The sequence below is a fragment of the Macrosteles quadrilineatus genome, unplaced genomic scaffold (genome assembly GCF_028750875.1).
Source record: "Macrosteles quadrilineatus isolate MER2022 unplaced genomic scaffold, UCM_ALF_1.0 Scaffold_1__1_contigs__length_201487025, whole genome shotgun sequence".
Classification (NCBI taxonomy): domain Eukaryota; kingdom Metazoa; phylum Arthropoda; class Insecta; order Hemiptera; family Cicadellidae; genus Macrosteles; species Macrosteles quadrilineatus.
The window spans coordinates 169,294,878-169,307,781 of NW_026542594.1; the positions used below are offsets into that span (position 1 = coordinate 169,294,878).

The following is a 12,904-nucleotide window of genomic DNA, read 5'->3' on the forward strand; positions in this document are numbered from 1 at the left end:
TAAATTTTCTGTACCGCAGACCCCTAATACAATTATATGCTACATGTTTCTTTACTTCACGCTACATTTAGTCCAAACACACACACACAAAAACGGTACAAATTAAATAGGCTTGGCCTATCACAAACACCAACATAATTGTGGCAATCACATTAGTGATTTTTACCTTGTACTATGACACAGACGGTGTTCTCGCTATAAAATGACAGCTAAATTTAGGCTACACCGAACATTAAATGTTAGGTAATTTAAATGTTTGGAACTGTGCAACTGTCTGTTACTGCTTGATAACAGTTGCTGAACAAAAGCAACAATCTGAATAAGAGAAACAACAGTTATTGAGAGGGATTTTTGTAGGTTACAATTTTGTTAATGGCAGTTCTTTCTCTTTCTGCCACACTCATACTCATGTTTTTCTGTTCCACCTTCACATCCTAGGATGCCGGGCTCTAGAACACAAACATTTTACACATTACTTCAGGGTAGGCCCAGAGGGTAGTGGCATAATCACTTAGGGTGATTAGTAGGGTTTGAACCCACTATACCATGTCAAACCCGACTAAGACCCTCCTGACTACACCTAATAACATTGGCTGGCGGCTAGTGGTTACTATAAATAATTTCTACTTGAGATTACTCAGCAGTTACCTCCGAGTCGCGCTGCTGGTGACTAGTTATTGTTGGCTGGACTCTGGTGAGAATCTTGGCACACAGTTGCAATGCTCTAGCTGTCTGTAGGGGACTAAGCATATCACAGTGGTCCGTCAGCAGGGTAACAATGTGTAGAAACAATGCAGGAAGATGTTCACTCGGAGTGTCGGAGTACGTCTCCAGCGACACAGTGTCTAACAGGAACTCTGTCAGGGCGCAAACCTGTGAGAAATCAAATATGTGTAAGAAAAATAGTGGGAATGAAATACATCTAACAGCAAAATCAATTTTAATTCATCTACATTTTTACCGGAATCAAAGAAAACCGTAATACTTAAGGCCCCTTTTATTCACCGCGATTGCCCGCCAGCGGGCACCCGCCGCGGGCAACCGCTGCACCAGTGTGTCACCTGCGATCGACCGCTGTCACGTGGATAGTGTAACAGTGCTGACAACCCTTGTTTTTTAAAACCTTTGTTTTTTAATGTATATTCCTTCAATCTAACCAGTCTAACACAAGTGTTTACAACTGAGAACTGTCATTGATTCACTTCAACGGCTGCTATTTAAGCCTGAAATCTAGCAAAAAACACAATCTAGCAAAAGAAATCCTTTGTAAAAGTTTCAAATAGTACCAGAGTGGTGTTTAATCTAACTGTTTTTTATTATAGATAAGTTCAGAACAAATCTTTCAGTATTTATGTCCGTAACATGACATTAATTCGTTTTTAACGGTGAGGGGTTCAGCTATGTACATGACCAAACAACTATACACACTATAGACTATAGTATGTAGTAGACAATGCCCACAGCCGAATGACTAGACCACGTGTAGTGAGTGACATTGGTGACTTAGGTTGGCAGCAATGCGAGAGCGACGGCGGGCACCCGCGTTGAATAAACGATCCCATATAACACAATGCATATACGAACCGCTACCCGCCGGCGGTTTCTAAGTGCAAGCGGGTGAATTTACAAACCGCCGCGGGTACCTGCAACTTCTGAGACCGCTCCTATTTGAATAAAAGCACCCATTTACGGCCATGCATTTATAAAACCGTGGCGGGCAACCGCGGTGAATAAAAGGGGCCTAAGGTCTAGAATCAAAGACAGTATTACTTCAAATCTAGAATGTTAAAATGGAACCCTTCACTATAGGCCTACTTTGTGTTCAAATTTTTGATTTTTACCTTTTTTTATTCTCTCAATATTGTAGATATAAAAATTGTCTTTCAGTGACTTATTTTATTTCATAACGTAAAATGGATTGAATAGAAAAGTAAACAAATAGGCCTACAATCTTCCAAAGGAAAATAAACAAACAGATTAATGCTAGGAAATAGTTACTTTTGTAGTCTCATGGCTGAATCATGAATCTGGTGTTAGGTTACTTCCCTTTAAGTATCAACAGAAAAGATATACCTCAATACTTGTGGAGGTATGTCATTGACAAGGTGATGCAAATTAATGGGAACATCTTTTAAAAGCCAAAGCTTTGGACATGAAAAGAAAAAAATTCTAAAACATGTCATGCTCTATCAATTAGAAATCCAATTTTTTAAGTCATACTAAATTCTTGAGTCACTAGATTAAAACCAGAAAACGTTCATAATAAAACTTACGTGCCAATATTAAAAACTGAAAAACTTGTGACACAAACCTCTACTAAGCCGGGATCCCCAGAACCGACTTGATGGACAGGTGAGGACTCTGAATCTGAATTGTGGGTTCGGCCACAAGCAGAGGCGACCAGCTGTCCACAGTATTGCCACATATACTTGGGCTCCAGGGACGAGAACAGCAGGTTAGCTGACTTGAACAGCTCAACGCTGTTAGACTTGGTGGAACCAGAGCAACACAAGTACAAAAGCCTGAAAATTTGAAGACATTTTAATATTTTTACAAACGTGAAAAAATTAAAACTACCCCTGCTACAGCGTAGCATACTAAGAAAATTTGTATTTCCCTGATAATTCCTCAAATATTTTCCTTAAACATGTCAGACTTATTCCTTATTTAAATAGCATTGTGTTGGATGAATACTCATCTGCAGGTGAGGTGGTCAAGTGTTTTGTTTTGTTTTATGGTAATAGTTTGATAATTATAACAAGCTACAGTTTACTTAATCTCTATGAAAATAACCTGAGAATATTTATAATTTTTAATAATATTCTCTATATAATTCTTGTACAACCTTCAATATTATACATTAGATACTAGATAATAGATAGTTACAAGACCAAGGTTTGGACCGTTTCCTAAAAAAAGTATACAAATTTGTAAAGTTAGACACAAACAAAAAAATATACTAATTTTGTTACATGCTCTACACAGTAGTCATTAATAAATTGCGAAATGTTATGTATTGAGGTTCAATATTGGGAAAACCCCATTAGTGAAAAAACACAGGTTTACACCATTTTACCAGATGTTTAAATCCAACCATTTTTGCTCGAGTTATCATACTCAGAAGAGGTGAAACATATTATAATGTATCAAGTCTAGTGAATTCTTCTACAGAATACTTGTACAGTCAAAGATTGACTAGTGTGTCCTGAATATCTGACCTGAAGACCTCAAAGAGGATGTCGTCCAGTATGACAGGCCCGATGTCTACCTTGTCCAGCAGGGACACCAGCAGTCTGTAAGGTCGAAGGTCATGTGGATTCTGACCTGTCGCTTCACTCAGCACATTCTTGATGGCCTACAACATGTCACTACTTCACTACAATATTCAAAGATACAGTAAAACCTCAATAAGAAGTGCCTTGAGGGGATTAGTTGAATAGTCTTGTCATCGAGGTGCTCTTATTGTTGATGGTTGTGTTATCAAGGTAATTCCGGCTAGCAGTTGTGTTATTAAGGTTAATGAAATGCGCTTATTATCTTTATAATGAGTGAAGTCTAAACTTGTTCTAGTATATGAGTCTTCCTGCAAAACATATGTTCTAGTGAATTCTGGGAAAATTATGAATACAGTTACAGAAGTAGTTGTTATCAAGGTAGACTTCTAAAAACAACTTGTTATAAGTGTTCTATGTTACACTATGATTTCCTTAAACAAACCTAAACATTGTTATGATAGAAATAGTCATGTTATAGAGGCTAATTTAACAGTATGTGTTATAGAGTTTTCAAGGAGATTTGAAATGTGCACTTGTAATTGAGGCTCGTGTGAACAGGGTTGTACTCTATTACTGCTGGTAATCAAAGAAGTAATCAAGAGTTGTTCACTTTGGAGCCGAGCAACCAGGCATACTACCCCCTGCAAGTAGAAACAAATAAATTTTTGGTTGATTACGACAATGGGGAAACAAATTTTACTTTTACAAATTTTGATGCTATAACTCTTATAAAATATTATGATGACACTTCAGGTTTTTGCAGAGGCATAATCTTGATGTCGCAAACGTCAACTGAACTATATTCCACAGAGAGGACACCTGGAACTACGCCAAGCATTTCGTTCAGTCCACACTTTGGGCAAACAGATCAGTTTCAAATCAACAGATACCCCAAAACGTGTAAATCCCCATAAAATGTAAAAGCTCAGTCAAGTTTTACTTGGCTGTGGAATAACATTAGGATACACTTAAGAGATTCAACTTCAGACTTCTATTTCCAGGAAACAGGAGAAAGAGCAGCAGACAGTCAGATAATAATTAGATGTTGAGGGTTAAACTGTAGACAAAAAAACCTTACTTCAAATTTAAATTGTGTCAACAAAAACCAATAACCCCTAATTTACAGTGTTTCTTAAATCGACAATCTAGCATTTGGTATCAGTAACAACAATTACAACTAGAAACTATCATTCTCACAAGAACAATATGAAATCCTCATAAAATGTTCAGAAACAATAACCCTTTACAAACAAAAGTTTAACATAAAACTCCAAACCAGCTCCTCACCTGCACTAACATTTCTCTGGAGTACATCTCAAAATACAAGTTGGCGAGGTTGGACGAAGCCAGTGACTCGGAACTTTTACACTTCTTGACCAAAGGATGCTCAGAGCTAAGCAGAGAGATGTTCACCTCCGAGCCGAGCAGCCAAGCATACAACCTCCTGCAAGTAGAAACAAACGTTGAGGGGTCTGCGGGAAAGCGACGGTACAATTTGGTTTGACGATCATCGAGGAACGCCGTAAATGTTCATGATTTTACAATGACCACATGAGATGATAAGAATCAGTCTCATAGGTTTATGTTCCTTCAGAATTAATGATGCACCGTAAAAATATTTAGGCCTATGTTAAGTAGAACCATTTACCTTAAGTTCTGACTGATTTTTTTTTCAAAGTAGTGTGATGCTTTTGCATACAATAATGCCTGTATTACTAGTATTAAAACCATCTCAAAAGTACACTTACTAACATTTTGTCATAAATAGAAACAGTTTAAGCTTATTGGGCATTATGACATTGTGTCCAGTCCCACCTTGAAAATTAAGGGACAAAATCTATTCTTGTCCCAGATTTAAAATTGTTCTGCAGATCCCTATAAAAATTTAGTTGTTTTGAGTTATTTGCTTCTAAACATAGACGATAACTTGCGGCATATAAGGTTAATACAGCAAGATCAGTTATGCAAGGTATAAGTACATTAGCGCAGAATTAGTGATATTTTTTTTGTGACAAAAATTTATTTTTTATTCAGAAACCAATAATCAATATAAGGTAGACTTACAGGTGTTAAAGTCGTTAAGTTAATGCTAGGTGTCAAAGTCCTGATTTTAAAGAAAAATTTAATGCTAAAATATAATTGACAAGTTTTTTTCTTAAACATTTTATGTTGAAAAAAAAACATATTTACAAACTAAAACTGTAAAATAAAATCTATTTCAAATAATTGCACTCACATTATATTGATACTGTGTCTGAGATAAAAGAATTTAAGTTAAGTGGATGATAGGAGGAGTAAACAAGCTTACTATAACAGGATCAGTCAGGGCAAACCATACTGTAAAAGATTGCTTCTAAACGTCTGCAATACATCTTGCATCTAAATGACAAGAACAGCTGTTAATATTAAATAGCAAAACAAGAAGGTAACCACTTTTGGAGCTAATTTAGGGAAGCAATTTATCTAAATTATGTAGCTGAATGGTGTAGCATAATAAAATATAGTTCATCACTTGCGTGAAAAGTGTTGTTCTTTTCCACCCTCACTCATTCCCCAAGGATTCATCTTTGTTGTTATTAAGCTCAGGCTGAAAAGAATCACTTTAGACCCTAGTGACGAAATAAGGTGATTTTATGAACTGTTGGTAGACTGTAAGCATTATCTATGTACCTGTTGAGAGACATGTCCCGTCGCAGGATGGTGGCCAGGGAAGCCGTGACGAGCCGTGTCATGTCCGACTTGACCAGCTGACTGTTGTGCATGGGGAAGCCGATGAGCAGCAAGTCCAGAGCACTGCGTTGCACCAACACAGAGGTGTCATGCACACACGCACACAACCCCTCAATCTGCACATGCGGGGCAGGGTGTTAGTGACATGTATTAACTGATAAACCTAGTTTTGTATTTAGTAATCACTTTTTTCTTGAGGATTAATCCTAGTACGTTAATTTATTTTACTTTATTAATATACTGTAGAACAGTGATAAGCAAACTATAGCCTGTGGGAAAACTGTAGGCTGGGTACTGGGTACTAATGTAGGCCTAATAATCTGTTCATAACTAGCCAACCCTTAGGAAAACAAATAACACACCTTTGTAGAGTAGACAGAATACATGATTTTCATTGCAGTAAAACCATTGAAGACCACACAATCAACAAACATATAACATTCCATTGAGTAATATATTTGTCGCCATTTTACATATAAAAATGTTAGCTGTGTGTCTTTAGCTAGATATAGATTTACGGGTACTTAAAATCGATTTTGTTCGATTCAGTACTGATACAGACACATCGCTAGAATGTAATGATATTTTATACAAACCCACCATGATATCTATGTTGGTGCCCATGATGTGCAGCTGATCCTCCGTGGAGAGTCTACGGTCGTAGTGGGTGAATACAAACAAGATGGCGGGCAGTCGGACGGCAGCGTTGGATGCTAGACAGTCCCACAAACAGCCATAGAACAGCGACGCACCAACTCCCTCACACACCTTCTCCAGCAACGAGTTTGTTCTAAACACAACAGCAGTACGTTACAATAACAATTAGGGATGTAGTTGTTAGCATAAAAGGTAACATGGTATACGTTTCTAAAATTTATTTTTCTATTAATACGTTGACTTCAAAGATTCTTTTACATAGAACAAAAATAAAAAATATATCAAAGTATAATTCGACCAGTATTAACATATGGAGCTGAAACTTGGATTTTAAACAAAAAAGAAGAAAACAAAATGATTGTTTTTGAAAACAACATTTTAAGAATGATATATGGCCCAACACAATAAAATGGAGAATGGAGAAAAAGACATAATAGGGAGATAAGGAATATGTACAATGTTTATGATGTAGTAGCACACGTGAAAGCAAGGAGAATAATGTGGGCAGGACACGCACTACAGAGAGAACAGGGTTCACTATTAAAAGAAGCAAGTATAGGAAAGCCAGAAGGGAAACGACCATTAGGAAGGCCCAAGAAGAGATGGTGGGATAGTGTCTCCAAGGACGTCAGAGAAGTGGGGGCAGCAGTGTATGGGGCAGAAGATAGAGAGAGATGGAGAGCAGTTGTTGGTGCGGCCAAATCCCACCTTGGGCATAAATGACCATGGGAGTGAGTGAGTGTATTAATACTTTGGGACGAAAGGTGAAATTATACTGTCCCTTGATTTTCACAACAGGATGAAACGACATTACAGCACAAGTTTACAACAATTATCTCTAGAATGAGTTTCTAATGAAAGAATTAAGTCTAAGTTATATAATTTTTTCAGGTTTTTTATTTCAAAATTTATAGTTTTGAGCTTTTAGATGAATGTGCCATAAAAAACAAGAGAATCAGCACAAACCTAGAATTTAAAAAAAAATACAAAAATTGAGACTCTCTCTTAGTCATTTACATTATCTTATCATCATTATAAAAACAAATTATGTTCAGAAAGCTCAAAACCAGATCTGCAAAAACTTCTCATTGACCATCCAATACACCATGAGCAGAATATTTTGACTTAACCCATCCTAGCCTGACCTAGGGTCATCAACCCCAAAACTACTCTGAAGATACCTCCAGTCTAAAGATAACTTAAAATTTTGTTAGGTTTTAAAAACTATATAAAAAACATATAAAAATTCAATAAAACTCCATTTATTTAAAGACGATTTTTTAGGTTTACATTAACTTTATGCTTGTTTATTAATACTAACAGAAAAATTTTTAGCACACAGCATTATTTCATTTTAATAACCTTTTGTAGGAATAAATCCATTCAATTTCAGGACTTCTTAAGTGTCTGGAAAAATTTATGATTAGCTGGGTGAGTACAGATAGCTTTCTATCTTTATGCGGATAGATAACAGAACAGAATGATTTTGGGTTTTGTCACACAATACCATGCGAGTGGACCACTACAAAATGAAACACTTATTCCCCTGCATTACGGTTTAAACAATTTATGAGTTGAACAACGTAGGTAGAGAGAAACTAAAACTTTAAATTGAATAATTTGCTAGTTCTATGTTAGCGTTGAGATGAAAAACTTCCATTGAGAGCTGTATGCAGTATTTTCAAAATCATTTTAATTGAATATCTTGAAAGGTTGAATTTTTTAATATTTTTTTTATTTATTTTTTATTTTTTTAAATTTTGTTGTTTTAATTTTATAGTTAAAGTTCTAACAAGCAGTTGGAAAATACTGGGGGTATAACCCTATTACATAAAAAATCTTAAACAAAACGTCAAAAGCCAAATTGTATGCAATTCCACAGTATTTGTTTTTAATTTTACAATTCAATAATAATTTTTCCTTAAGTTTTTTTCCATACTTCATTAACTAACACAAAAGATTCATATCATCACATCTGAACATGGTAGCTCAGAGGTATAAGAGGTCTTAAGCTGCGTTTACACCGGAGTTTGGAACAAAATGTTAGGAACTTTTTGTTGGTAACACTTGTTTCTAAAACAAAAGTTTACAACAGATAGTGCACTATTCTTGGCTTTTGTTGGAAACAATTTAATCACCGTTCCCAAGAACACAAGGTCAGTCCCTCTCGAGATAGTCATGTGGGGACATGGGGGGGGGGGGGGTAGCGGGGAAGTGTTGTAAACATAAATGTTTCCTTATGTTTGGAACACTCTTTAATCTCTACCAACAATTGGTGGGAAACAAAATTTCTGTTGTAAACACTAAAAAACTCTTATTGTAGGAATTTGTTCCTAACGTGTTCCTAACTCCGGTGCAAACACGGCTTTAAGCTGGCAAATCAGACATTGCTAGTCTGTGAGCTGCATTTCGTTTCTCCAAGTCACAGAACTTCACTGTATTTAGATCATCATACGACAAGCACACTTAGTACTGGTTTAAAACTGTAAAATGATAAAATATATTCCAAATTCCAAATTTACCTGATATATTTTTACATTTGTTGTCTATTTGTACCTTTCAAAGTGGTCAGAGCCTTCCTCCAAGCCAGGCAGAACTCCGCTAAGAAATCCGGAGAGGCCGGGTCCCAGTCTCTCTCCCAGCGGTACAAAGTGTGTCTCGTAAACAGTCAGTAATGACGGCCTTACGTTCATTGCAGCATGGCCCAGTAGAGGAAACAAACCTGTAAATAGTACTACATTGTATCCTCAACTTTGTATAATTGTCAAGTTGACACTGTATTTATCTTGCTCGTACTTCCTAGCAACTCGTCTTATCTTTTCAAATCATTTTGGGATACATGGAATACTAATAAAAACTTTAGACTTTTCAGTGTAGTTTGTTTATTGCTTTGTACTACTATTTCTTCATTGCCTTTTGTTATGAACACAAGCTGATTTGGCCCTGTCAAAAAGTGAGAATGCACCATGCACTTGTACATTAGATTAAACAGAGTCAATACTTTTATAAACTACAATAATAAATAAAATAAGTAATAAACTATGATCTTAAAAACAAACAAAAACAACAGTAACAAAAACAACAAAATTTTTAATTCGATGGAATTGAGTGCAATCATATAAGATTCAGATAAATTCTTCAAAATAGTAAAGAGATAGTTTTTATCAATTTCCTTTCAAACATATTTCTATTTTCCTCTTTCTTTATTTTTGGAATATTCCTATTGTTAATGTTACCAGAAAATAATTGATTTTTCTACATTATAATTTTGGCTAAAAAGTATAGTTATATGACTATCTCATGTTTGGTATTGGTGTCATTGTGAGCTGTTTTCGGTCTTAATCTTTTCCTTGACGGTCATAATGGATTCAAAAAAGTAATGTACAAAAACTGTTAAAATCACCAGATCTTTGTAGGCTTGCTTTGCTGAATTTCTACTCTCTAGTCCTTGCATTATTCAAATAGGTTTGTTTTTTAATTTGTATTATCTTTTTGACCCATAGGAGGCAATCATGTGAGTGTATGAGCGAGTAATAGATAATTAATGTTTCTAACTTAGGAATGGAAATGAAAAAAAAAAAAATAATGAAAACTTCTAAACCTAAATAAGATTTAAGGATCTTACCTGCACTGTATATAAAGAGTTCGTGGCTGAGTCTGTTGGTGCCCATACACTTGAATATGATGTCGTATGTCTCCAGGGCCTTCAGGTGTACGCCTGATGGCAGCGCAGGGTGCATGCATTGTGCCAGTCGTTTGCTGATCTTGATACGGCGAGGAATAACGGGGAATTTTGTGTGGCTTATTAGCACCTGTAACAAACATTTTCCTGATAAGCTAAAACTTGTTGACTAAATTTTATATTTTTGACAAGTTACGATTGGAAAATCGTCAGTAAAAGCCATCCACACAAGGGGACAGAGCAGACCTAAAGAAGCTAGCAAACTTAAAAAAACGATAGTACAAACTCCAGGTGTTGTGAGTGAGCGTAGCGAACGAGCTCCAACCTAAAGGTGAGTGAGCGTAGCGAACAAACTTCAACCAGGACGTGATTGAGCCATGCGAACAAGATTATCTTGAAAATACTGTCATTAATAACCATGAATGAAAATAACCATTAATAATTAAGCTAGCATAACCTAGTATTAATATAAGAGCATTAATAATAAAGAATCGGTTATCCTTTGTACTATATGTGTTTCATTAGTTGTCGTACGTATTTTAATTTAGTTATAAGCACTTCATATACAATAAGACAATTAAACGTTATGGTACTAAATTATAAATAGTCAAAGGCAAGACAACGTCTGCCGGGTTCAGCTAGTAATATCTAAAACTGTTTTACAACATTATATACAAAGTCAAACAGAAACTTTTGTATAGTGAAAAATTGAGCTGCTTATTGTTTGTAAAAATTAGGAATCAAAGTTTAACAGATTGATAAAGCTACGGATAAAAATCTCAATGTTGGACAACTCTCACATTTTGATTTGTTATTATCTTACTGCTCTTATAAATGGTGTCCTCGGACTCTCTACCTACTTTTAAAGTATCATTCCTGAACCAAAGACAAACTAAAATATACCGTTAAAGGTTTCCAAATCTCAAAAGTTACACGTACAGCTAACATTTAATTTTGTTTGCCCAAAACTACTATTTATTGGATAATGGCTTTTTGTAGTGAATTGAAATTTGGTGCATTGAAAACGCAAAGATCTATTTTGGGAAAAAATATAAATTTTTTTAAACTTTCATTTTCAAAGTAGCGGTCATTAAAATTTTTAAACGTTAATAACAAAAAATACACATAAGTAAATATACCATATTTGAGAAAATTGGTTCATAAAAAAGGGGAAAACTCATTCTTAAGATACCATGTACTTAACAATATTTGCGCTTATTGGGTAACTACAAATTACAACAGCCGATTCTTTGAGCTAATTAACAGTGATTTTACTCAAAGACCGGGGAAAACTAGTATCCAAAAATTAGTTTCCCCCCATATTTACAACCGATTTTCGTAAATTTAGTATGGTTAGAATCATAACAAAATTGTCTAATTAAAACACTGCAACAGTAGTTTTGTTTGCCTCTGTAGTTTTTATGTTTTATAAGTTAAACAACTTTAAATGGCCTCCATTTTTTAAATAAATATTTGTTTTGATGTATATGTATATGTATTTTACGATTTAAATGCGTCGCTCTCGGGTCAATATACTAAAAACTGGTTTGCTACGAGTTAAAAGACTTCAACAACAGTTCTTGTAAAAAAATATGATAAGAAGTGGAATTGAAAAAATATGGTAAGAAGTGGAATTGAAAAAAATATGATAAGAAGTGGAATTGATTATCTTTTGTCATGAATCAAAACAAAAGAAAACAAAAACCTGAATAAATAATAACTGGCTCTAAATCAAGAGACGCGGAAATGGTTGGATCTAAAGGGTGTTCCAGGCGAATTGATGGCCTAAACCTTGAAAGTAAGCTGACATATAATCAATATAAGGGCAGGACCCAAGTTTACTGATAATGTCTACCAATGACTCTCTTATCATCTCTTAACTCACAGCTTTAAGCCTTATCTAGGTTACTATGTCAATAGCAGATAAAAAGTTGTGAAAGTTTGAAGTTGAGTTTTGGTCTCAAGACTAAGGTTTTATTGTTTGTGTTGTGAATAAACTAACATGAATTCGCCCTGTAATATTTATTAATGTCTCATGATGTTTATATATAAATAAATCAAATAAAAATCAATAAAGCAAGTGATTTTTAGTTTAAAACTACCTGATATGATTAACTGCTATCAGTCGGAATAACGTGGTTAAGAAAAAAAAAACTTTTACATTATGTTAATGCAGTAGAGGTATAGTTACAGTAGAAATACCGGTGGCAGTCTTAAATGTTTTATAAAGAACTAACTGGTCTAGTGTCATCAAACTGTTATAATGCATCATTCATTGATTCAGGTTAATGACTATGACAAATGTCCAGAGAATTTATTTTCCTCGGGATTAAGTTTGTTTGTCATTATTACAGTAGAATCCATCTCTAGCAAAAAATTACATTTTTTACCGTCCACTAAAAAAAAAAAAGATCCACTACTGCAGCTCAAAAGCCTGACACAATTTTTTTAAAGCTCAAACTTGTATGTATTGTCTGATGTTTTTACTGTACACTACAAGTGTGGCGTTATTTTTTTATGCAACACAAATTACAAGTACTGTAGACTACTATGAGACACT

The 12,904-nt window shown here is 35.0% G+C and overlaps 1 protein-coding gene across 2 annotated transcripts in view; it reads right to left on the reverse strand.

The window, feature by feature from the left end:
* LOC128989578 (protein dopey-1 homolog) overlaps nt 1-12,904 on the reverse strand; it is a 92,795-nt gene that overhangs the window by 48,923 nt on the left and 30,968 nt on the right. For both annotated transcript variants that reach the window (XM_054411500.1, XM_054411493.1), the window contains 8 exons: nt 10,288-10,474; nt 9,219-9,384; nt 6,606-6,795; nt 5,946-6,121; nt 4,563-4,719; nt 3,219-3,355; nt 2,312-2,522; nt 649-873 (listed from right to left, as the gene is read on the reverse strand). In XM_054411500.1, coding sequence (XP_054267475.1) covers nt 649-873; nt 2,312-2,522; nt 3,219-3,355; nt 4,563-4,719; nt 5,946-6,121; nt 6,606-6,795; nt 9,219-9,384; nt 10,288-10,474 — 1,449 coding nt within the window. The remainder of the gene's footprint in view (nt 1-648; nt 874-2,311; nt 2,523-3,218; nt 3,356-4,562; nt 4,720-5,945; nt 6,122-6,605; nt 6,796-9,218; nt 9,385-10,287; nt 10,475-12,904) is intronic.